The 24,343-nt window shown below is 42.3% G+C and overlaps 1 protein-coding gene across 1 annotated transcript in view; it reads left to right on the forward strand.

The window, feature by feature from the left end:
* The first annotated feature begins 7,979 nt into the window (after positions 1-7,979).
* SH3BP5 (SH3 domain binding protein 5) overlaps positions 7,980-24,343 on the forward strand; it is a 52,778-nt gene continuing 36,414 nt past the window's right edge. The window contains exons 1-3 of the mRNA XM_041407862.1: positions 7,980-8,123; positions 10,326-10,388; positions 20,391-20,519. Coding sequence (XP_041263796.1) covers positions 8,043-8,123; positions 10,326-10,388; positions 20,391-20,519 — 273 coding nt within the window. The 5' untranslated portion in view covers positions 7,980-8,042. The remainder of the gene's footprint in view (positions 8,124-10,325; positions 10,389-20,390; positions 20,520-24,343) is intronic.

Consider the following 24,343-nt stretch of genomic DNA (forward strand, 5'->3'; position numbering starts at 1 on the left):
ATGAAGGATAAAGACAAATTGAAGAAGGAAGGAAACAATGGGTTAAATGATACTTGCAGTGGTAGAAATAAGGGGAAGATATTGAGACTGGGAATAAACAGGGCTGAGCTGGATGATGAGGGAGAAGTAGAGATGACAGACTTGAGGAGTGGGGAGCAGAGGTAAGATCTCCATTGCAATCCAAAGCATTCATTAAGCTCTAGGAGACATGAGGCATTTGGTCAGGTACTGCTGCAGCATGGTTGTGCCAGGGAGGCTTCAAAACCTGCCCTGTGTGATTGACTTTGGTTTCACAGCCTTGGTGCTGCTGCTGCTGCAGGCTGCTCTTGGGCACCAAGATGGAAATGCAGGGATGTGGCTCTGCAGCAGCATGCTCCTGCAGGTTATGGCATGGGAGAAGGCAGGAGAGGGATCACAGTTAATCACTACTTCTCCTGACATACAAAGTTGGATGCTAAAACAGACTCTGCTTCACTCCTACACACAATGTGCTCAATCATTCCATTTTTAATGCAACAGGAAGCACTGAAATGTCTGACTCTGCCAGAGCAGAAAATCTAGCTATTAATGCTGGGAGAGGGAAAAAAGGGGTTTTGTACGCAGGAAGCATTTCACTGGTACAAATCTAAGACAGATATTTTTAATTCAAGCATTTTAAAGGTTTGAATTTCATATATATATAGGTATATGGAAGGGCACACTTGAAGTGTAGACACTTAGGATTTTGCAGACATCAAACTGACAAATTTTTCTGTATCTAGATATTTTAGATATTTCATAAGCTTCTTATTTTCTGGCAACAAGGTAAAATAGGGCATAACCAGCCTGGAAAGGAAACTGTAGAGGAGGGTATAAAAACATTTCGTATTTTTCCTGTCACTGCTTATAGGCAGTCAAATGTGGTTAGGAAGCAAATAGACAGTGCAAAGACCTTTCTTAATATCTTGCTAATGAGACTTGGCTGTGGAAGGGCCTGTCCCTATCTCTGGGCTTCCCAGCTGTCTCCCTCTTGGCTGGCAGTCTGCCTTCACAACTCACAGGCAGGAGTTACCCTTTGGTTGCCCATCCCTATATATTTTTTTTTTCCTCTAGATATAGACCATGATTCTGCCTTTTCTTTTTGCACTTGAGCTGTTCATGATGATAATGAGATCCCAAATCTTCCTGTAGCTACCTGGTCTACTCAGGAAGCTAGTTTTGAATAGGTATTTGTTTCCATCATCCTCTGGGCCATGCTTTTACTTGAAATGTCTATGCTGTTTCCCTCTATTAATCAATTGGCACTTACAAGAAACAGGATTTGTTTTGCTGGAAACCAAAGGGAAAGGTTCTCTGGATAGCTGATGCTTGAAGGAATGCTCTGAGATCTCTGACAGAAGCTCAAGATTTTGATGTTGTGTATTCAGCAGCTTAAAATAGGATATGAGTGAATTTCCTGCCTGATAACAAGATTAGTAGGAAGCAAAGTCTGTGGTCAGAGAGCCTTCAGCAGTCACCTGGCTGCCTTTGCACAGAGCCGTGCTCCAGCCCGCACACGCCAGGTACCTTTGCTGCGTCGGAGATGGCTCACGGCAGAGAGCGGGTGTCACAAGGCATCTGTCAGGGGCATTGCCTGGGACCAGGAGGCACATGGAGACCCTTCCCTGGTGAGATGGACTGTGCCAAGCATGTGGAGTAGCCATGCTGTATGAGGGAAGGGCTGTGGAAATTGCCAGCTTTAAGCAGCCCTTCCTGGCTCTCTCACAGAAAGTGCACCAGACACACGAGTACCCTGAAACAGACCCACAGGAGCTTCACCGCTTGAAGTTTTTAATTTGTCCTTACATTTTCATAGGAGCTCCTGCCTTCTTCTGTCAGTGTTGCATTCGGTATCAGGAGCAGCATGGGCTGATGGCAAGAAACCTGTGAATGGATTTTATCCTTTAATTTATCAGTGAGAAATCTACTGATACAGTTAAATAGCCACAAATATGGAACTGGTCTGAACATTAAGAACACTACTGAAAAAATGAGATGTATCCTTGCACGTGGCTGACGTCATTTGAGCAACAGAGGTGGTTCTTTAAATAAATGCTTTAGATGTGGTTTGCATAGATGTCTAAGTATAAAGAATAAAAGAGGAGGGTGGGTGTTTTTGTACTGAATAGCAATGATGTATCCACACCGCTGCAAAGCCTTAGTGAACTGCCAGGCTGGGTAGAGGAGAATGGTACTTGAATTTCATTTTGGCTCTCACAAGCCAATACCTCTTGTCTAAGGCCTCATTTTGAGTACAGACTAACACCTTTGCATTTGATCCTGCTTCCATTGAAACTGATGTGAGGCAGCTTATCAAGGAAAGCAGACAGCAGGATTGGGTACCTAGGTGAATATATTTGACTTAAAAGGGTGCAGTATAGGGTTTTTCCCTGTTCAAGTATGAAGCATTGTGAAAGGGATCTTCCTTATCATTCAGCAGCAGATCTGAGGAAGAGGCTCCTGTTACTCTGTTATTTTCTAAATCTGCAAGAGCAGCACACTCTGCATTGTGGCCAGAGGAGCAGCAGGACGGCTGCAAGTGTACTGTCATTGCACGCATGGTTTTTTCCAGTGGGAAATTCCACCACCACCAGCCTTGCCAAAAGACAGCTTGGAGGAGGAGAAAATTTCCTGTGATGATGGTGGTTCTTTCCCAATGAAATAAGAACAAGCAGGGAAATCCATCTAGCTGTTAGTCACGCATTTTTTACACATGTATATATAGCATAGTGCATGTGAGTGTGTCTATGTGTGTGTATAAAAAACTATACTGCACTCACACTCTCTATATGAAGCATCATCAATTTCAGTCTTCAAAATAATAAGAAGAGTAGCTCATGATATGGTGGGAGATAAATGTATATACAATAGAAAATGGCCCAGCAGATAATTTTGCTAAAAATCTTTGTATTTAGTTTTTATGGAAGATACTAAGATTAGTGTGGCTTGAAAATAGATTGTACCTCTTTAAAATGAGCCTCCTTTCTTTGTAGCCCTGCGAAGCCTGGAGGTTATTTTTAATTTTAAATGGTGCTTGTTAAAGAGAAGTGAAATCAAAGGATATTTTGGAATGTAGCCTTTTCTTTAAATACATTCCTTGTAGGTGGGGAAATCTACAAGTTTTTTTGTACCACAGATGCTCAAGCGCCATTAATATTTCTTTGTGTGCAAGTTCATAAGGCGATACCATCTTACAAACTGGTGTAGGAGAGAGAATTGATTTTTACTGCTTTCTAAAATGCAGAGCACAAACATGCCACAACCACTGTGAGTATGGAAGCGTGAAAATTTGCTTGAGAAATAAGCTGGGGGAAGTTTTGATTCTGACCACTTTGTGTTTAATACCCTGCATATGCATCCAAGAAATTTAAAATCTTCAATAAATGCGGTGCATATCTTCCATAAAAATTCTGTACTTAGCCTCCTATCAAAGATTAAGTGATAGAGGCCCAGATCTTCAAATGTACTATAACTGTGGGTGAGATCCCACTTAATGTTTAAAAATACTTCCAACACGTGCAGTAGACTTCTGAAAACCAGGGAAGTATATGGGATTTGAACACTGGCAGAGCAATGTCTTTGCTGCAGCTTGGAAGACAGAGGTGGTGGCTCTGTGTTTAAATGAGACATTCCCTGGGTTAAACTAATTTCTGGTGTAACATTACAAAAGTCAGTGCAGTAAACTGGTCTTCAGGGTTAATTCAGCTAAGAACCTACATGGTAGATTTTATGCTCATAAATGTATTTTGGGGACTGTGTTTGTTACTCTAGACTGTTTTTACTTCTGTGTTCGTTTCTTGGTAAATTATTTAAAACCAAATTGCAACAGCACTTCAACATTTGAAGCCAATTGAAAGTTAGCTTCTAGCACCATCATCAAGGGAAGCAGAAGAATTTTTCAGAGCAGAACTGTCTCTCCAGTCCCTGTGAGGAGAGGGGCAGTATTCTGTAAGCAGGGTTCCGTCTCTTAGGCTGTTTTCTCCTTGAACATTTCCATGAGCTGAAATGTGTCTTCAGTAATCAAATGTGTATTAATTAGTCCTGAACTCTGCTTAGTTTGCTATCAATGTTCAGAAAGAGAAGATACGTGTTTATGAGGAAGGAAATGCAACTTTTGATTTGTGTTTTAGGCTCTTGCCTCTAGTGCTGGGGCAGAAGCAGGCTTTGAGAGCAAGTATGAGCAGAAATTTGAATGTAAGATGAGATTTGGGAAAAAAATATTCCTTAAAAATCCATTCAGAATCAACCATTATCAAATATATGTAAAATTACACTATCCATTCCCTTTGAATTTTATCCCTAAATTAACTATAGTCATTAGGATGTTTCCTCAGGCAATTCTTTACTGATGCATACTTCTTCCCAGCTGATTTTATTTAAAATGCAACTTCTAGTTCCCCAATGGCTATTCAGCAATGTAATACCGAATCTACAAACCATCCTCCAGAATGAGGAAGAGAATTATTCTCTGTATTCCTTCCTCAAAGCACAGACATTTCAATCTTTCCCTTGCCAAATCTTTCCCTTGCCTGTACACTGAGGATTTCTGTGGGACCAGATAATGTGGTTATGTAGCAACTTCCCCCAAAAGTAGAGCTGTAGCTGTACCCTCAGCCAGAACATCACCCTTGCCTAGGGATTTCTGTGCTCCAGGGCATGCTGTTAACGATAAAGCATGCACCCTAAATGCCTGCTGTAATGCCACAAGGCAGAGGTGTTGCCTGATACACTGCTGAAGCAGCTTGGATGGTGGCTTTTCCTGCACCAGAACCTCTCTTTGTGCTTTTTAGTTGAGCTGTACCCTCTTCAGCACGGCTCATGTTAAGTTGCAGCCCAGCCTGACAAGTCTGGACTAATTCTCTGCTGTGGCCACTCTGGAATCCCATTAGTGAAAGAGCAAGCGGTTTCCTCCTGCCTTGACTTCAGAGTGCTTTGTTCAAATATTGAATACTTGGGACTGGGGTTTTGAAATATTGATACAGGAGGAAGTACAGACAGTCTCGGTCAGGCCTCGTGCAAGCTTTGCTCAGACGCCTTGGCGCATGTAGGGCCTGTGGGGGAAGGAAAAGGTCAGCATGACTGCATTTCTGGGGCTGGGGTGGGGCTGGGGAGCAGTCTGGCCTTTAACAGATCATGTAGGAGGGATTTGCTGGGATGAGATCACTCATGGTTTGGCAAAAGTAACACCCAAATGCCATCTACCGCACTTCTTGCACAGGATTGACCTAAGCAGAGCACAGAACCATAGAATGGTTTGGGCAGGAAGGGACCTGAAAGATATCTAGCTCCATCCCCCTGCCATGGGCAACCATGGCTTCCAATAGACCAGGTTGCTCAAAGCCCCATCCAACTTGGCCTTGAACTCTGCCAGGGATGGGGCATCCATAACTTCTCTGGGCAACCTGTGCCAGTGCCTCACTAGCCCCGCAGCAAAGAACATCTGCTACGCCGTTCCAGGTGGGCTCTCACCAGAGTGGGTCAGAGCGGGGAATCACCTCCCTCGCCTGCTGCTCGTGCTTCTCTTGATGCAGCCCGGGATGTGGTTGGCTTTTTAGGCTGCAAGCACACATTCCTCAGTCATGTTGAGCTTCTTGTCAACCAACACTCTCATGTCCTTCTCTTCAGGGCTGCTCTCAGTACATTCTCCACCCAGCCTGTATTTTTGCTTGGGATGCCCCAACCCAGGTGCTGCAGCTTGCACTTGGCCTTGTTGAACTCCAAGAGGTTGGCCCAGACCCACCTCTCACACCTGTCAAGGTCCCTCTAGATGATGTTCCTTCCCTCCAAGCTGTCAATCTCACCACACAGCTTGATGTCACCAACAAACCTGTGGAGAGCGTGCCCGTGTGTGAGGCCTGCCTATGTTATGCACAGGTTTGTTCCTTGGCTATTTCTTGGGTCCTGCTGCCCTTTGCATGGGACAGCAGTTTCAGCAAAAGCCATTCCATGGCGAAGAGAAGAAAATGAACATGTAAATAATAGTCTTGAGTCTTTTATTGATCTTTATTGTACTGAATAGTCTCCCTTTCCCTGTTCTGTCAAATCTTTTCCTTCAGGCCACTTTACTGTTAATGCCTCAGTGATGTCTGCAATAATGACAGATGTGCATTCTTCACTGATTTTATTATATCCAGATCTTCCCACTGTATTGGTTTGATATAAAATTATGTTGATGGCCTCAGGGCTCTATGAGAGATTTCAGATCCATGGGAAAAGGGGCTTGTGTATCCATTCCATCTCTTGCACAGTGCTAAGCTCTGAAGGCAGCTCTCCGAACTTTCTGAATCTAAAGAGAGAGACAGCTCGCCCTGCCTTGATGATAGTAGATTGAAGAGTTTGGCTGGAGGTTTTCAAGCTGCAACAATCACGGGGATTGTCACAGTGGTAATGGAAGAAGAGGGTCCTTTGTGCAAACATAGCAAATCTCTTTGGGAGAGCATGTGTGTGCAGGAGCACTTCTGTACCCCAAGCAGTGGGCAGTGCCTTTTGTGACATGACCATGGGTCAGCCTGCGCAGGTTCGGAGGAACAGGGCATAGCTGCAGTGAATCTTTCATTTAGAAATCGAAGTGATACCAGCAGGACTGTCCACGTTAAGTCTTCCATGTGCAGCTTTGTGTTTTCTGTGCTGTTTTAGGATGATGGGAGTGTTGAATATTCTACAGTCTTGGCATGAGACACAGCACATCAGGGAAGAGAAACGCCAAGGCCCTGGGAACCTCTGGCTGTGTGTACACATTGGAATCCTTAACAGACACCAGTAAGAGTAAACACTTGGCTTTGGCTAATTTGGTTTTTGGTTTGTTTTTATTCCCCCCCCCCCCATTTTTTTTTTTTCCCCCCCCCCCCCCCCCCCGCCCCTTAACATGATTTTTCCTGCTGTGAGCAGTGAAGATGTTGCAAACAACCCATCTGCGTTTTTGCAACACCTCCTCTGTTCCTTGATTATTTTAGTTTGTTGGTGTCACTTTGCATGTTTATACTATTTTCAAATGTTTATGTCACTCTCTTCCCATATTTTGTTTTTTTCCTCCTGGTTGCTTTATAGCATTTGGAAGAGCTCGACTGTTTTTCTTTTGCCTCCTTTTTTACCTTAGTTACCTTAGCAATGTTAATTTTTATCTTCTTATTTTACCTCCCTCTTATTTTTATCTTATAAAGAGATATGAGATTCTTTTTCACCTCCAGTCTCACAAAGGATGCTCCTTTCTTCACCACATCTAAACCTTCCATTTTTTTACTATCTTTTGAGGATTTGTCAAACAAAAAAAATGGGGCTAAATTAACAGTGATACTTTATAGGTTGGAAATATATTCCTCATCTGTTCAAAATTACTTGTCATCCACCCTTGTGATTAGGGAGGCATTAATCTGAAGTGCTCTGCTACACATGGGCCATGTATGGACATGCTTCTTGTACGAAGTTCCTTTTTACTGACAGCAAAAGGATGTGTCTTCAGTATGTCTTTTTCTGCTGTACGCAGTAGGTAAAATAGTTGCCTGCTTAGCTGCCACACAATAGAAATCTGGGTTTCATTTGAATTCTCAAGGTTGTAGAAAGTGACTTTAGTATTTTTCTCTTCTATCTTCCTTTTTATTTTTTTTTTCTCTCCATGGGGATGTCAGCCTCCAGCAGAGCTTTTAAAAGAGGAAAGAAGAAAAGAAGGGGGGGGGGGGGTTTGAAATAAATTTAAAAAGCCAGCAAGGTGTCCGCGTTTCCCCGCACCTGGAACTACTCATCCCGGTTTCACGCAGCGCCGTTGCGGGGGGGACCCAGGAATTAGCACGCCAGAAATACGGGGCGTGAGGGAGGGTTAAAAAAAAAAAAAAAAAAAAAAAAAAAAAGAAAAAGGGGGGGAAAAAAAAAAGGAAACCCCGCAATTTCGCGCTGCTCTCCTCCCTGCGCTGCGAAGGCACAAAGAGACGGGGGCGCTGTGGGCAGGGAGGGGTTCCCCCGGAGGCGGGGCCGGGCCGCGGAGCCGCGCCGGGAGCGGCGGAGCGGGAGGCAGCGGCAGCGGAGCCGCCATGGAGCCGGGGGGCCGGCGGGGCCGCCCCGCCGAGGAACCGCCGCGGCCCGAGGACGAGGAGGTGGACCCCCGCATCCAGGTGAGGGCCTGCCTTCCGAGGGCCGGCTGCGCTTTATAGAGTTCGTTTGAGTATGTATGCTGTGGCTGTACGGAGTAATGTATGTAATAATGGTTGCCTTTTATTTCATTGCTTCTGCTGCGTATGTGCATACATACATATATATATGTACACATACATATATATATGTACACATACATATACACGCGTATACCTGTATACATACACATATATGTGTGTATATATATCTATCTATCTCTATCTCTATATATTTTTTTTTTAATTTTTTTTTTTTTTTCCCCGGAGCAGCCCCGGGTGTCTCGGCGCCCGCCGGGAGCTGGGAAGCGCCCCCGGAGCGCCCCAGCCCTTTGTTACCCCGGGCATCGCTCCGCGCCCGGCTCCGTTGGGCGTCCCTCCTTCTCCTCCTCCTTCTGCTGAAATCCCCCCCTTTCCTTTTTAGTTTTGACCATGACAGCGTGACCTTGCTCCTGGAGCGGGGCTGGTGCTTAGAAATGCATAAATGCGGGAAAACGTAGGTTTTAAATTTTTATTTCATTATTTTTGTCTTTTTTTTTTTTTTTTTTTTTTGTTTCTTGTAAAAAGGAGCTTTAGTGGAATATGGTGCTTCCTCTCAGTGAATGCCTTCTGCAATGCTTTTTATTCTTGCATGGTTTCTAAACGAAGCTTTTCTCCAGCTTTTCTCCCCAAAATCATGTCTCGACCAATAGCACGGTGCAAACTTGAAGCACGCTGTGGTCCCCAAAATGAGATGTATTTTTAGGTCTCTGCAGATTTATGGCTTTTGCCTCCAGCATTACTGGTACTGTTTGTCATGAATGAATATAACACGTGTGTACATAGCTGAGAGGATCCTTGGCGTAGGTCCCTGCTCGCTGTAATTGTCATTCTTTTCTCCATCATGAGCATTTTGTTTTCCAGGGCTGTGCAGAGCCATTGCAAAATTCTCAAAGCATGGTTACACAGAGCGAGGCCCTCAGCCAAAAGCTAGCCTGCTACTGCCCTGATTTTACGAGGCTGAGCTTGGTTGGTGTCTATTGATCTAATTTTGTCCTTAGGTTCTTCAGCTTGCAACACGTTTCCACATATACGATTTGTGAATTGTTGGCAAAACAATTGGTTTTGTTCAGTTTTCTGTTTGGTTTGAAAAACAGGCTGCTGTGTCTGCTTCCGCAAGAGCCGTGAGGTTTTGAGCCTTACAGTAAGAGACAATTAGGTAATTTTTGGATAAGTGTTTGTTTCAGACAACATGGATACCCAAATAGGTGTTTTCCAAGTCCTAGGAGGAGGAAACGAAATCTGACCGCTGAGGATAAGAGAGCTAAACTGTTGTAATGAATTCCTTTCTGGTTGTAACCAGAGTCGTTCTTGTAGTCTAGTGGGAAACTGCTCAAGTGACAATCAATTTACAGCGTTTGGTTTGTACAGCAAAACATTTCCAGGTGTGTTCTGTTACACGGGTTGACAATTAAATAACGTTTAAATTGGAGAACATTCCTGTTAAAAATCTTATAATCTTGTTGCCCAGATAAAGAAAGCTATCAGATCTCCTCCTCGGGGTTGCTTTTCGAGGTAAGAAAGTCAGTAAGAATGAGCTTTATTTTTACAGTAACTTCATTCATGCCAACACCACTTCTACTGCATATTTATTCAAGGGATTTAACACCTTTGTTTCTGCTGTTAAGGGATCAAAATGTTGGCAGGAAGGCAAATTATGTAAACATAATTGTATGTCACATGGACTGGTTGGGTTAAGAAATGGTTTGCCAAAATCCAAAATAAAATGCCTCTCGTGAGGCAAGATGTGTTTCTTATCAGTTCTGTCCTTTCACTGCGTGTCTCCTGTGATAGTACAAACTTTGCTAATCTTCTGGGGTGGGTGTGTCTGTCTCCCCAGGACCTCACTGATATTGACTATTTTGATTAGTGAGACAGAGCTTGTGTTTATTTGTAATAGTGAAGAAGTAGCCAGAATAGGAAATGTGTTGCCTTAACATAAAACTATGGAGCTTCTCTGATTGTTTTTTAAGTAGCAAAGTGGAAGACCAGTGGCAAAGTTAAGCTGAACATCTCAAGGCTTCCTCTTTTCACTGAATTCATTAGCTGCAGCCCTTGTGAGCTTTCAGTGGGGATGCTGAATGAGCCTTCTCAGACATGTTTTTTTTCCTGATTTCTTACTATGCATCTGACTTTCTTTCCTTCTAGGGGGAGCTAGAAAAACTGAATCAATCTACAGATGTTATCAATCGCAGAGAGACGGAGCTGGAGGTACAGAATTTGTCCTTGCATTTTCCTTTTGTGCATGTTGGATTTTTGTGAACAAAAGGACAGTGTTTTTGAGTAGGTTGCCGCCTCAATTTGTGCATCCTGAATGGTAATTTTGCAGCAAGAGCCTGGTGATAATGTTTTTAAAGGTATGAATTGACCTAACAGCTGAAAATAAAGGGAAAAGGTAGAGATATGCTGACAGTGTAAAAACCCTGTGTGGAGAACCTCACACACAACCACTGCCAGAACTTATTTTTAGGTTTTGACACTAAGCTTAGACAAGTTTTATTTTTACAAGTCACTGTTTTGTGTATGTGATTATGGACAGGGAAAGTTATTTGGTTAAGGGGTTTTTGCCATACAACGGTCTGCCAAGATCTTCTCTTTGGTGTCTGTTTGGGGTTTTTTTAGATTGTTATCTTTGCCTTTTTTCTCATCACTTCCTGCAAGAAAGGTGATGAAGGAAAGTTGGAATAAAAGACTTCCTGGTTATACAGAGAGGTTTTTGGGGATACTTAAAAATCTAAAGCAAGTTCTGAAGAAATTGTTTCTAAATCTCCAAACTTGAGCTTCATCTACTTGGTAGTTATTCTGGAAGGCTCAGCATTATTGATCTAATAGTGAGGCAAAACAAACTATCCTATGTGTGTGTCTGAATTTTCTTTTGTTTGCAAAACAAAGAAGATGAATACAGTGGAAGTATATGATAAATATGCTGCTTAAGAAAAACTGGCATAAAATATGACTTTACATCCTAAATAATTTTGATATCATTACAAAGTCTTGAATACTGTATTAAAACATTCTGAGATTGCATTGAGGAACAAACATGCTATAAAAGTACATCTGTAGATTTCTGTCTGTACCTTCAAAATATCGAAGTATGGTTTGTCCATTTTAAAATTTTTTTTCCTCTTGTGTGTCTTTTCATGAGATGGATACCCCAAGCATGGGGAGATTCTTGGTAGAATTTTTAAATACTGGAATATCCACTAAAAGCACTGAACAGAAAATGGGGTTATGATCTTTGGACAGGCCTTGCAGCTTTTTTCTTATCCCCACTTCTTTGCAAATTCTGTCATGTGTGGCATGTAGATCATTAATTTATTGGTTAATAAACTTAGTTAAATGGGGCACTCTTTGCTATGCATAACGAAACAGTATTTTTGCTGTGAGAACTGCTCAGTGTCACTAGCATGATTAAAATGTTGAGTGAACTTTAAAAATCAGTATTCTAGTCTGCACCAGTAGCAATTAAATGGACTTCAGGAATCTTTATATAGATATATTGAAAAAAATCATTATATGTATCTTTTCAGTCTCCTTATTTCATGCTGAGGTACTGAAATTGAAAGATGGTGTTATGGATAGTTGCCTGGATTTCATTAATTTTGTCATAACCTTGCACTGAGGACATATTATGAAGCAGATGGAATAGTAATAATAATAATGCAAAGACATTCTCATGAAATAAATCCCAGTGACTTTAAGATGGGATTTTGCTGCTTGATTAAAATTATTCATGTGATCAAGTGTTTGTAGAGCCTGCAGATTTGTAGCTACTGTGTGTGTGGCACATGCTGAGCTGTAGAGGCTGAAAGGCTCCTGGAAATATAACTGTAAATAAAAGAGCAGAATTTCCACATTATCTTGGTCTTACATTGTTGCTTACTCAGCCTGGTAAATACCAGGTGTTAGGTAGAAAATCATATCATCATTCTCTGCACTTTGCCATTAAGTGTTCACTGCAGATCTGTCTGTAATACTTACTGTAAGCAGCTTTTGATGGAATTAAGGTGAAATACCACCAAGAGTATGCTTTCTTGAATATTTCCTCTTCACTTTTCATCCAAAAATCTTGTTAATGGATGGAAGCTAGTTTGTGGTATCATGCAACTGCATAGTTTTTAATCTGTGAAGATTTTCATTGCATTTGATCTGCTTAAATATTGAGGACAAATGCAGTTGGATGATGTAAGCAAGGCTTGATTTATATACAGGTTGATAAATGCATTTTAAATGGACTTAAACCCTTTCTAGGGGAAAGGAATAAAAAAAAAAATCCCACAACACCCAACACTTGTGGTTAGCAGTGTTGAATCTCTGCATTCATACTCTGCACAAGAAAAGAAAGATTTGCCAAGCAGCCTTACAGGAAAATTTGGAAGGAGGAGTTTGGAATTGGGATCATTCTGCTTCAGAGGTTTCCAGAATCCATGAATGCTGTTTTAAACGTGGGCTTCTGGGAGAGCCGTGCTGAGTTTCCCTTTGAAGATTTGCACTTTTGGCTCTTATTAGCAGCTTTGGGTCCCTCTTGCTACCCCTTCCTAGTTTGTGATGTTCCTGCTATATTTCATTGGAAGAAAGATGTGTGTGAGTGTTTTCTAACCAGACAATGGAGTTATATTTATCCTCTTTTGCTAGTATAATTTTCTTCATCTTTTCCATATCTTTAATGGGAACATAGATGTATCATGACATTATTTAGAGCACAAGTTGCTGACTACCAGCTTCCTGTAATATTACTTTGTGGTCCATAGACTCCCATTGTTGATTTTTTCCCCAGAATAATCTGGAAAATCAATAGGAGTGTTTGAGTAGAAGGTATATTTCTCTGTAGGAAGTTCAGAAAAAGGCACCCATGTTTTTGTGGCTTGATGTACTCTCTGATAAGCAGGAAGGGTAACCTTGTGGCATCTGAATTCTGCAAGACTGTTCTGGACTTCCTGTATGTAGCTTTGTGTGAGTTGCTCTAAGTGAGAATGCTGGCTGTCTCCAGTTCCCATTAACTGGAAAAAAAAAGCTGTTAAATCCTTCTAAACCCATGCTTCTGTTCTTGCTGTGCCTCAGGTCTGCATCTGCAGAATGGAAGTAATGATGCTGCTTTACCCAGTGGAAACTGTTATGGGGCTGAATTCAGTAGAGGCTTCTAGGATTTTGAGACTGCACTGGCTTGGTGTAGCCACAGGAGTGTCAGTGTTTGAGCAGTGTAGAAAATACTGGTGTCTGCTGCTTACAGAGGTGATAAAATGGGGAATTCTGATTTAAGTTGACCATCCTGCCACTTCTTTAAGTTCTGCTCTGAAACTGCCATATGATCTGTCTTTAAGTCGAACAGCATGGGTTTTTTAATCTTTTGAAATAAGTTGTGCACCCATACTGCCTGTGAGAGCGCTGGAGATATGTGCGTGGCATGACTTGAACAGATATGTTGAAGCTGGATGCATATATTCTTTTACTTTGAAGAATTACTCATTTTTTGCTCTTTTGACCTATCCTGTTAAGCCCTGAAGAAACATCCTGACCTGCTGACACTTGCTGCCTGTTCAGGAGCTGCAGAGCTGCTGAAGGGCACTGAGTGGCTTGTAGTTATAAGTTGCGTTAATGTATTGCCTGTTAATGAATCTTTGATTAGACTTGATTTAAAATCCATAATGCTGCTCATCCTAAGTGCAACACTGAGCATTACTGACACAGCAGAAGGATGATAAGGGTTCTCTGAGGGATTTAACACTTGGCTTCACTAATGTCCCTGTTTATGTTTGAAGTGTCTGTGAAGGGCCAGGGGAAATGTCTTGCAGGGGAGATAGAAGTGTGTTTTGGCCAAATGCAGGAGGTTTTTTCCTGTTTATTGGAAGTGCATCTCCATCTGAACTCACTCCAGGAGCTGTGAATGTCCTTAACAAATGTGCAGGATTTGCCTGTCCAGCCAGCTCACACAGGACTTGGAGTGGCTCTGAAAGTACAGCTCAGATGTAACAAATTAACCCGGGGACCCTCTGGCAGCATTGCGGGGAGGGGAAATGCAGCACATACCATTAAAGTTACCACTGGAATCCCAGCTATCCCAAATGTGGTTTTTGTTAGAGAGAGTTTTTTGTGTTGCTGCAACTACAAGCTCGCCAATGTTTGTTCATGGGAGATACTGCACAGGAAAACTGGAGCTGAACAGTGCTGCTTTCAGCCATGCTCCTTATCAGAGGGCCTGGTTGGGATCCTTCTTGTGTGCTTGCCTAGGTCCTCTAGTCCTGATCCGCAAGACTTTGTGTTACTTTTAGTCCTGGATTTATCATAAAGGTCACCCTGGGTTGTTGTTGGATATAAAGAAAGGGGTTTATTAGCTGTGGTGCTCTTTCGCTGGTGAGCCTTGTCAGCATTTGAACCTCTCTCAGAAGGGGAAGGACTTTCTGTCGTGGTTTAACCCCAGCTGGCTGCTAAGCATGACACAGCCCCTTGCTCCCTCCCTGTCAGTGGGACTGGAGGGAGAACCAGAAGAGTAGAAGTGAGAAAACCCATGGGTTGAGATAAAGGCAGTTAAGTAAAGCAAAAGCTGCACACACAAGCAAAGCAAAACAAGGAATTAATTCTCTGCTTCCCACTGGCAGGCAGATATTCACCAGTTATTTTAGAATTGCTTCTTACTTCTTCACTAAAATACTTGGTTTTGGGAAAAAGACTTGAGCTGTTGACCCTGTCACACATAAAGCATGTAAGTACATTAAAAAAAGAAAAACCCTCTGGCTTTCAGTTTTTAGAAAAATGACCTTTCAGCGTCTGGAATCTCATTCTGAGCATGCCTCCTTGGCTTGAGGAAACATCTATCTGTGGAAACATCCGCCACCTTATCAGTATCCCCATGCAGCATTTTCCAGTGTCTGCAAAAGAATGCAGAGATAAGGGCAAAGCAGCTCACTGGTTGGTGTTCCTGCTGGCTTTTGGGGGCGGATGTACATGTGTGATGGATTCATCCAGCACTATCAGGACAAATCTTTCCACATTTCTTTATGATCTACTTGCTTCCATAGGAAATGGCTTCTGTGTGTGAATTCCTTGTTGTTTTTGCCTTCTGCTTTCATCCAAGGATGAGTAAGGGAAGGCTTCTTCCTCTGCTGTGGCTCTGGAAATATTTTGTCAACCAAGTGAGTCAAAGGGCTTTACTTGATTCATGCTCTTGACGTAAAGATGGGTTTCCAGCCTCAGAAAGGAAGGGTTAGGTGGAGAAATCTTGCTTTGGAAGGAGCACCCCGCACCCTCCCATGTCTGCTTTCTTCTCTTTTCTTCTGAGAGAATTAAAAACATTTGTAGTAAAAAGTATTGATAGTCTCAGTTTGTATATGTCTGCAATCAGGAGGTTAGAGCAACTTTCAGGTACTGATTTTTCAATTTTTGTTAGATGGCAAATTAGTAGAAAAAAAACCCAAACAAATGGAAGGCTTTCCTTATCCCTTAAATATTGAGGTACTACTTTTCTCCTTCCTTGCACTTTGTTTTTAAGATTTGGTTGCCAGTCTGGCTTACTTTAACTGCTCAGGTACCAAAGAGACATTAAAAGTGTCTTTAGCTGGTTTGATGCTTGAAGGTCGATTTCTGAGCACACCTTGTGCATCTGTTTGGTGTGGATGTATGATACTGATGCTGGCTTAGCTTGGAGATGAGCTTTTGCAGCTGGTAGGTCTTTGTAGCAGAGAAGATGGGTATGGATCCTGTCAGCCTCTTGGAAATAGATGAAGCCTGTCTCAGCCAGCAATTCCATTTCCATGCACCTGCCATGCTTGCCAGACGTTCTGCACACCAGACTGGCAGAACGGTCACGAGACAACCTTTGTAAATGAAATTTAGATGTGCTTGGTACTAAGATGATTCAGACATGGTTGATATGTAAAGTTCATTTTAAAAATAAAATTGTTTGAAAATACATGTTTCATTTGATGGGCAGAAATAGTTATTTACTTGTCATCTGGCATCTAACACTAGCTCATCACCATCACTCATGAGTGAGGAAAACAGGCATGCTTTTTTCCTCTGACAGATGCAGTATAGATTGAAAATTGTATTTTAGTTTTTCCCCCACATTTGAGAATGGATCTTCAAATGCTGCTGTAAGGATGATGTGTCCTTAAGTGTGGTCCCTCTTTCTGGTGCAGTATCAAAAAGCTGCCCAGCAGCAAGTCCCTGGAAACAAAGTCTGCTTTTAATAATGAACTGTTGCAGCAAAACCATATAAAGTGCTAAGGATTTTCCGGAAGAAAGCTGATGAGTGTGGAGCTCTTGCAGCCGTAGAACAAGATGTTGAAACATAAACTGCAGCTGTCCACGTGCTACACGGAGTGCTCTGCCTGCTAGAGTGTGTGTATGACAAACACCTAGCTAGAGAGAGCCTACTTGTTAAGGCTGTAATTTAAGTGAGAACCTTCTCCTGCTACCTTTTTTTTTTTTTTTACCTTGTGCACACATTGAGGATAAATGGATAAATGCCTTAATCGGCTTTTGTCCAACTTGGGAAAGGTTTATCATCATCTCATTTGAACAAATAGGAGGGGAAAAAAACATTGAAAGCTGACTGGCTAACATCTTCAATGTCACCTTTCTATTTCCAAAATCAGAAACAAGGTGTTCTTGAAAATGATCACAAAAGATTAGGAGTGAGCAGAGTGGAAAACACGCTTTAAAAATGTCAGGGTGTTTGAGATGTTTCATGTCAGTTGCATTGCTTCTGTTAGAGTTCAGTGCAGTGGTGAGAAAAACAAAAAGTGTTTTTAAAAACCAAAAAAACCAAAACATAAGAACTCACCCAGAAATGGTGTGACTCACATGTTACCTAAGGCTGCTGTTATCAATGAATACCATTTCTGCTGGAATAAGTTCTCTTTCAAGAAACTGAAATACAGAAACCAGAGCTTGAGGACTGTGCTAGAAAATTTCTGTGGCATATGCTGCACTGTCTTGGTTTTGCTCACGACAGCAAGTTGCAGGAATTGACATATTTTCCATTCTCTGTTATCCGTGTGTGCAACATGAAGGTCTAAATGAAGCAGGAGTTTGGCAGTTAAATAGTAGCACTTTTGTGTGGAGGGGCAAGTCACACCAGAATATTTGATAAGTAGCCTGAAAATGTTGTGGTTATCTTTCTAGCATGGATGTAGGACTTACCCTGTGCTGGGCACCACGAGTGAGCTGCAGTGTTGTGCTGTTCTGAGCCTCTACGATTTTGATATGAGCATCCTTACAGAAAACAGCCTTAGGAGGATTTATAGCTTTGACCCACTTCACATGCGGGTTGAAGTGTCTCACTGACAGTAACATGGGAAGCCAGACATAAAAAGTAGTGAATTAAATCAGCTTCTAAGTTGAGCATATGCCCATTCATTTCCCTGAGCAGCAGATGTGTTTCTTATGTCCCATAAGGAGTAAGCGCACCAAGCCAGTCCTACTGACTGGTGCAATTGCCTTGGTGCTTCTGACCTCCCCGTTTCCACACAAAGTGTAAAAATAGCTGCTGCACCTGAAGTTCTTACTCAGACTTCCCCAGGCTTACCTGCCAGGGGAGATTTGTGCTGTCCCAAGGGTGATGTCTTTTGCAGGTGCTCTGCCAGCCCGTGGCAGGGCGCACAGCCTGGACCCAGGAGCGTGGCTGGGTATGTGCAGGAGGGAGCTGCGACCCCGCTCTCAGGAGGGCTTGCCATAGCTCCAGGTCAGAGGCATGGCCGGGAGAGCTGGGTCAGCTCGGGTGGAGGAGGCTGGGTGGTGTGAAGGCACTGGGATCCCACAGAAGCACACACACAGTGTGGGATCATTCCCTTTTGGCGTGTAGTTGGGGCTGGTGGAGAGTTCAAGTGGTGTGTGTAGGGCTGCAGAAGGCGTGGGTTTGGCATCCCACCTCCGAGACCACGGCATCCTGCTGCTGGGTCTGAAGGGAATGGCTGGAAACCTTTGGTAGGGGGACTAAACCCAGCAGAGAATTGAGCATCTGCTTGCTCTGTCATGCAGAAGGTGTTGCAGCCTGCAGGCTTGTGTTCCTGACAGTCAGGAGCCTGAGAATAAATGTCACTTAAAATAAGTTGTGATCGATGATACAAAATTCCAGGGTGTTTTGGTTTTCGTTATTGCTCTTTGCTGCAAGAATGAAGGTGGTCAGGCCTAAATTAAGCCTTAAAGGAAGAACCAGTCATCTTTGGAGGAAAATGATAAACTGGGATTTCACACCAGTGTGTTCTTCAGCTGAAGCTTCCTATTCTGTGTAACTAACTACTTTGTGGAGTGGAGTTTGCTCTTGGGCAAATGTCTGTTTCACCATTTGTAAGACCTGTGCTTCAGGCACCAGTTAGAGGAGCACTTGGAGTTCAGTAATTTGTATCTGTTTCAGAGTTAAAGGGAGATGAATGCGTACAGAAGTTGCTGTTAATTTGACTGCTTTGTTCTTAGTGTCCTTTGTTTTCTTTTGTTTTGTTTTTCTAAACTCCACGTGGGGACTAGTCATCTTTTTCCTATGGGATAAGACTGTATATAATTGCTACATGAGTAAATTTGGGGTAGGTCTCCAAGTACAGATTTGTAGTGATGATTTCTTTGTTCCAAGTGATCTTACAAATGTGGGAACTGAACTTTTGGATGAATCACTGCGTAGGGATTTTTTTACTTAAACTATTTATTTGCCTAACTAATATCCTTAAATGCAGCTTTCACAAAGAGAGTGAAAAGAAATCTTCCGGCTCATTCATTTAGAAATGAGCTTTTAATTCCGTTCCTACACCTGCAAAGAATTTTTCTCTTTGTTAAATATACTTCAGTACTTAATATTTTTCTTGCAATATAGTCATCATGCTTGGAGTCTTTTTTCAGTTACTTATGAAACTCATTTTGAGCAGTGAACCATGTATGGTCCAGTAATTTAATTGGAAATATTCAAATTCTTCTCACTGAGAAAATCGTTGACTCGATAAATATTGTTTAAATGATACATTTCAGGCTTTCACTGAGAAATGAGATTATTGACTGGATTTGAGTTAATGAAATAATAAGTTAATGTCCATTTAATTCTTCATTTTTGACCTTGTTACCCATTTGAATAATTCCTTAGAATAAATTGGAGTACCTTAAGAATCCAAAGCTATTTGGCCTGGACTAAGATAATGCTGATGCTGGTTCAGGTTTTACATGACACTAAAAAGGAAGCAAAGAAGCTTTTACAGAAGTATGTTGCTTTTTCTGTAAAAACTGAGGTATTGTTGCATTTTTTTTTTCACTTCTGAGAGCATAGTGGCAGCTTGCAATGTATTTTAAATCTTCCAGTGAATAAGCAGTTTTGCATTCTAGAAATCATCAACAATAATGACAAAACCCTCCTGAATCGGGGCACTTCTTGAAGCCAGCTGCTTCCTGATTATTAACATGTCACTCCAGCAGTCTGCATAAATGTTGCACTCTAATTAGACTTACAAACCTTGTTGAGAGCTCACATGGCTTTTCCTCTTTATCTCCTTGAATCCTGGGCCTGAATTTGCATCAGTCTGCAATAATTTCATATATTTAGAGTCTGTGGTGGATTCTGAGATTGAAATCAGAATCATTTTGCTTACATGTGTGGAAATTTCAGTGGAGCAGAGAAATATTTTAATTGCTTTAGCTAATCATGTAAGGAACACAATTCATCCTGTTTGGAAGTAGCTAGGTTTTTTAAATACAGAAAATATTAACAGAGAAGTGGAATGTAGGTGCCCTTCTCCATTGATAGAAACCACAGCTGAAAAAATGGGCTTTCTGTGACAATTCCCGCTGATTTTCCAGCCTGCTGTGGGAGTTTGGCTTGCCTGCTAGCACCATTCTAGCATTATGTATGTGAGATGGCTTTGCCATTGAAGTCCCTCTCAGAGCTTGTTACACTGCTGTTTGCCTCCTCACCGAGTGAGTAATTTACAAACAGTTCCTCTCTGAGAAACCCTGCCAGAGGTAACATCTAGAACAGGCTGTTGTAGGCTTTATATAAAAGCTGTCACTGAAAGACAAAGATTTGGTGTCCAGGATGCCGGGCTTTAGGATTTGGCTCTGGGTTCCAGGGTTCCTCTGCTGAAAAATTCTTAGTCCAAATGCCAGTAACTCTTTTGAATGTGTCAGCTCCTGTGTAAATCTAAAGAGGAACCTGGAGTAGGAGCAAACAGGTAGAAATAATTTTTGAAGATCTAATCTGCCTTTTGTCCTTTCTTTCCTTCCTGCCACGTTTTGAAGGACGCACGCCAGAAGTTCCGCTCTGTGCTGGTCGAGGCGACAGTAAAACTGGATGAGCTGGTCAAGAAGATTGGAAAAGCTGTAGAAGACTCTAAACCTTACTGGGAAGCTCGGAGGGTGGCCAGGCAGGTAAGAGCTTTCTGCCTTGTAAACTTGTGGTGGTAGCTGGAGGGCACACACCGATGGTGTTGCTTCCCTGCTATTAATAACATCCTCAGCATGTGCACTTGGCTGACACTGGGCTGTGTCTTAAGTTGCATGTCAGCCATGGGAATTGATGGCAGAATGGATTTCTTCACAGCCACAGCTGCACATGCCCTTCAAACCCAGAACAGCTACAGCAGACACAATAGCAAAAGACTAGCTCTCTTCTCTCATTATAAATGGCCTTTCAGAGCTGTCTCCTATCAGGAGTTGTAGTTGTTTGAAAATACAGTGTAGACTTTGTGTGCGTGGTTTTGCTTCTTAAAGCAAAATGCTCAGCAGCTAAATGGCTGCAGCTGGAAGCTGCAGGGAAAAAGGCTAGAGTGGGGCAGGGTTTGGTGCTGATTGGGTTGTGCTGAAGTAGGAATGTGCTAAACGTGTCTCTGAAGTGTTTTGGTTTGGGGACAAGCTGAGCTCGGCTTTCTCTGTCATCAGGGTCTTACTTCCCATGCCCCAACTACTGCGTGGTTACTGATAGGCCTGCGTAGCTCAGGGAGGGATGAGGTGTGGAGGGAAGAGTGTGACCTGCTGGATGAAGAGAAAGCCAGAAAGCTTGTGACATGTCAGGCAGCATCTCATTTTAGGGAAGAAGCTGCTGAGAGTTGAGTGTGTGGTGGCTTAGACAGTGCTTCTGCTGGGTGTTTGTGGTGGTGGGGCTTGCTGGTGAGTGAGGCTTTTTGTTTTTTTCCCCAAGGACAGCATGTTCCTGGTTGCTATTTCTGTTTTCTCTTGAGGCAGGAAGAGTCAGGAAGAACTGCCTAGAGTTGCTTCTGTGCTTGGCTGGAAGGATGTGTGGGGTGCTATCTGTGGCTGGGCAGCTGGGATGTGATTGTGTTCAAGAGGAAGAATGAGAGATAGGGGTGGCATGTGTGAAATATGTGAAAACTGCAGAAGGATTTCGTTCATAAAAGTAGGTAGAGGGATGAGAAAAGTAGAGTAGGTGTGTGCCAGGAGGCAGGGAGTAAACTCTCAGGGGAAGGGAAGGGGAGGGAAGAGAATGTGTCCTCAGAACAGCACACAGGAAAGGTAGGAATGAACAAGCTTCATTCCCTTGAAAGCTGGTGAAGCAGGAACTGGGTTGATGGGATGTGGCATACAAGATAACATGTGACTATGCTGATGCTTTAAATTGCAGAGCATTGTTTTGGAGGCATTGTCTCAGGTGATGGGGATGAGGTGTAGGGACTATTAGGCTTAATTCTGCAGACTTGGAGCAGTGTGACAAACAGGTAAACTCTGCCCTGCTTGCTGTGCTTTGAAGTGTCTGCCTCTCATCTCTAAGTGCTGTGAAACCCTGTTCTTGAGGTCTATGGTGTGTGCTGGAGATAAAGCAGTGATGAGCTACAGAAATTAGTAATTGTGTGAACTAGTATGTGCAATCTGGAAAAACAATCCCTGCGATGCTGCCTTGAGCATGATCTTATACTTCTGTTACTATAAATATCTGGGTAAGGCACAGCATGCATAGGGCTTCAAGAGTTACACTTGGAAGAGTTAATGGTGGAAGCACACACTTTGCAGTACGAAAAAACCCCCAAAACCATCAGAAGATCAATTGACTTTGAGGTTTGTAACATCACAAACTCACAGCAGCGAACTTTGGCCTCTGTCCCGAAGCTGGCAGCAGTTTATGTTCTGGAAATGGAATTTTATATTGTTATGTCTCTGTTACCCCTCAAATCCATTCAGTCATTCTGGTTCAAAGGTACTTTGGAAGACCACTAAGAAACCCAAGCTCCTGAAGGTCCTTAAATTAGTAGAATCACTGCTCCAGCAGTAGGCTTGTTAGAGGGAGCAGTATTTTTTTTTCCCCAATCCATTCTGTCACTAGCTAGATTTAAATGCTGTTTATCCCAGATCTGTTTATTTGCTTCACATTAATTTGTGTTTTAATTCCTTGATAGCATTTTATTTTAAAGCAGGGGTTGCCCTTCTAACCACTCATTTCACTTTTTTTTTGTTTTGTTTAATGAATCTGGTCATGAAACAGAGTTCCGTCTTTGTATCTGTTTGGCAGACAGACATAGAAGATGGTCTCTGGTTTCCCTTTTGCCCTTTGTCTAATAACGTCTTAAAATGGAAAATGTGAGGGCCAAAAGGAATGCAAGCTTTGAATCTGATGAATGATTCACAATGGTGAATCTGTCTGGAAGGTGGGAGATTGGAAAGATTGGTGCCAATCATCAGTAAAGCATCTGCCTAAAGAGTTTTTCTAGTTTTAATTTAATCTAGAAAAGTTCCACTTAACTGGGAGCAAATCCACTATGATAAAGCATGGAGGAGGGGTAAGTAGGTAGGGGAATACGAAACTGGAGGAATGTACCAGAGTACTAACATGGTTAGGTGCCAGTTTGCATTTCTCTTTTTACTTTGATTTGCAAAACTGTAGAGAAATCATGGGAAGAGCTTGTTATTCTTATTTTTTTTAAAATATAAATTAATAATAACATCTAGCCTTCGAAGAATTGTCTTCCTCCTCCTTTCTTTACACTTATTTTAGAGCCATTAGGCTGCCTCCAAAAATATAGGAACAAGGTTCTTGAGGGCTGAAACAGCTTTAATTAAACAATAAGGGAAAAATGAGTGACTCTACTGGTAAGAGAAAGGGAAGTGTAAATTCCTGTTTGTTGTTCTCACTAAAGGGAAGTAAAACTATGACCTTGTAAATTTTAAGCCTTTTGGAAATACAGAATTGCATAATTAATGACTCTTAGTTTGGCAGAAATGCAGTTGTCCAGAGTTACTTGGGTTTAAGATGTCAGCTGCAGGGTAAGTTACCTAATGCAAGCTGTAGTAAGTCACATTCAGGAATTTGCTTTCACATGGCACCAGCACGAGTCTCTTTTGGAAATACGTGTTTCATCTATTAAAATAAAACCCACTAAAAAGGCATGAGGGGAGTGATATGGGGTCACCAAAAACCAGGTTACCAACTGAAGTATAACACTGGAGAAGCTTTAGGATCTTGAGCCCTTTTGTCTACTCACCCTTATCCCCATCTTGTGCAATCCTGTGTTGGCAGAAGATGGGGAATTCAAAGCAAATTAACACTCCTATGCAAAAGTCCTGTAGGATCTTGTTTGTGGAATGTTTGCCAAGAGAGCCATGGCTTGGCAGGGTGAAACTTTGCTTCACCAGAACATTGGCCCCTTAGTGTTAGGATCTGAGTACTTTGCCCTCTGAAATGGCAGCACAGGGAGTCAGGATGTTGTCTGTTGGTACCAAAGCAGTACAATTTGGCTTTTGCTGAGACTCAAGTGAGTTCTAGGTAATACTCTTGTTCAAGGAGATTTAATGTTGCTTCTGCCAAGACAGAACTGTTCTGATTCCTCCTGTGGTACAGCAGTGGGCCTTTTGTGTTGATTGCAGACAGCACCTTACTGTTTTGGAGCATTTTGATTCCAATTTGTTGTTTAGTCAAATTTTGAAGTACTTGTGCTGTGAGAACACTTTTTTTGTTTGGCATATTGTCTTTTCATGTTGGTCTTTAACTTATGCAGTAATGCCCATGTTCAGTGGAAGAACCTTGGCATGTAGAGGATTGTGCATGTGCACAAGCAATGGCCACATTGCAGCAATATGAAATTCCTGTAATCCAGAAGCTGGCCCAGGTTCTAAATGTTCAGAAAATCAAATTTCCCATGTTTGTTTGGTTTGGGTGGTGGTTTATTCTTTTATTCACACCCCGCCCCCTCCCCCTCTCCCTAGTTGTCTAATCAAAGAATGAGACTTTTCTTGCCCAAAGTTAA

Source organism: Onychostruthus taczanowskii, unplaced genomic scaffold (assembly GCF_017590055.1).
Source record: "Onychostruthus taczanowskii isolate IOZ18803 unplaced genomic scaffold, ASM1759005v1 scaffold28, whole genome shotgun sequence".
Taxonomy (NCBI): Eukaryota; Metazoa; Chordata; class Aves; order Passeriformes; family Passeridae; genus Onychostruthus; species Onychostruthus taczanowskii.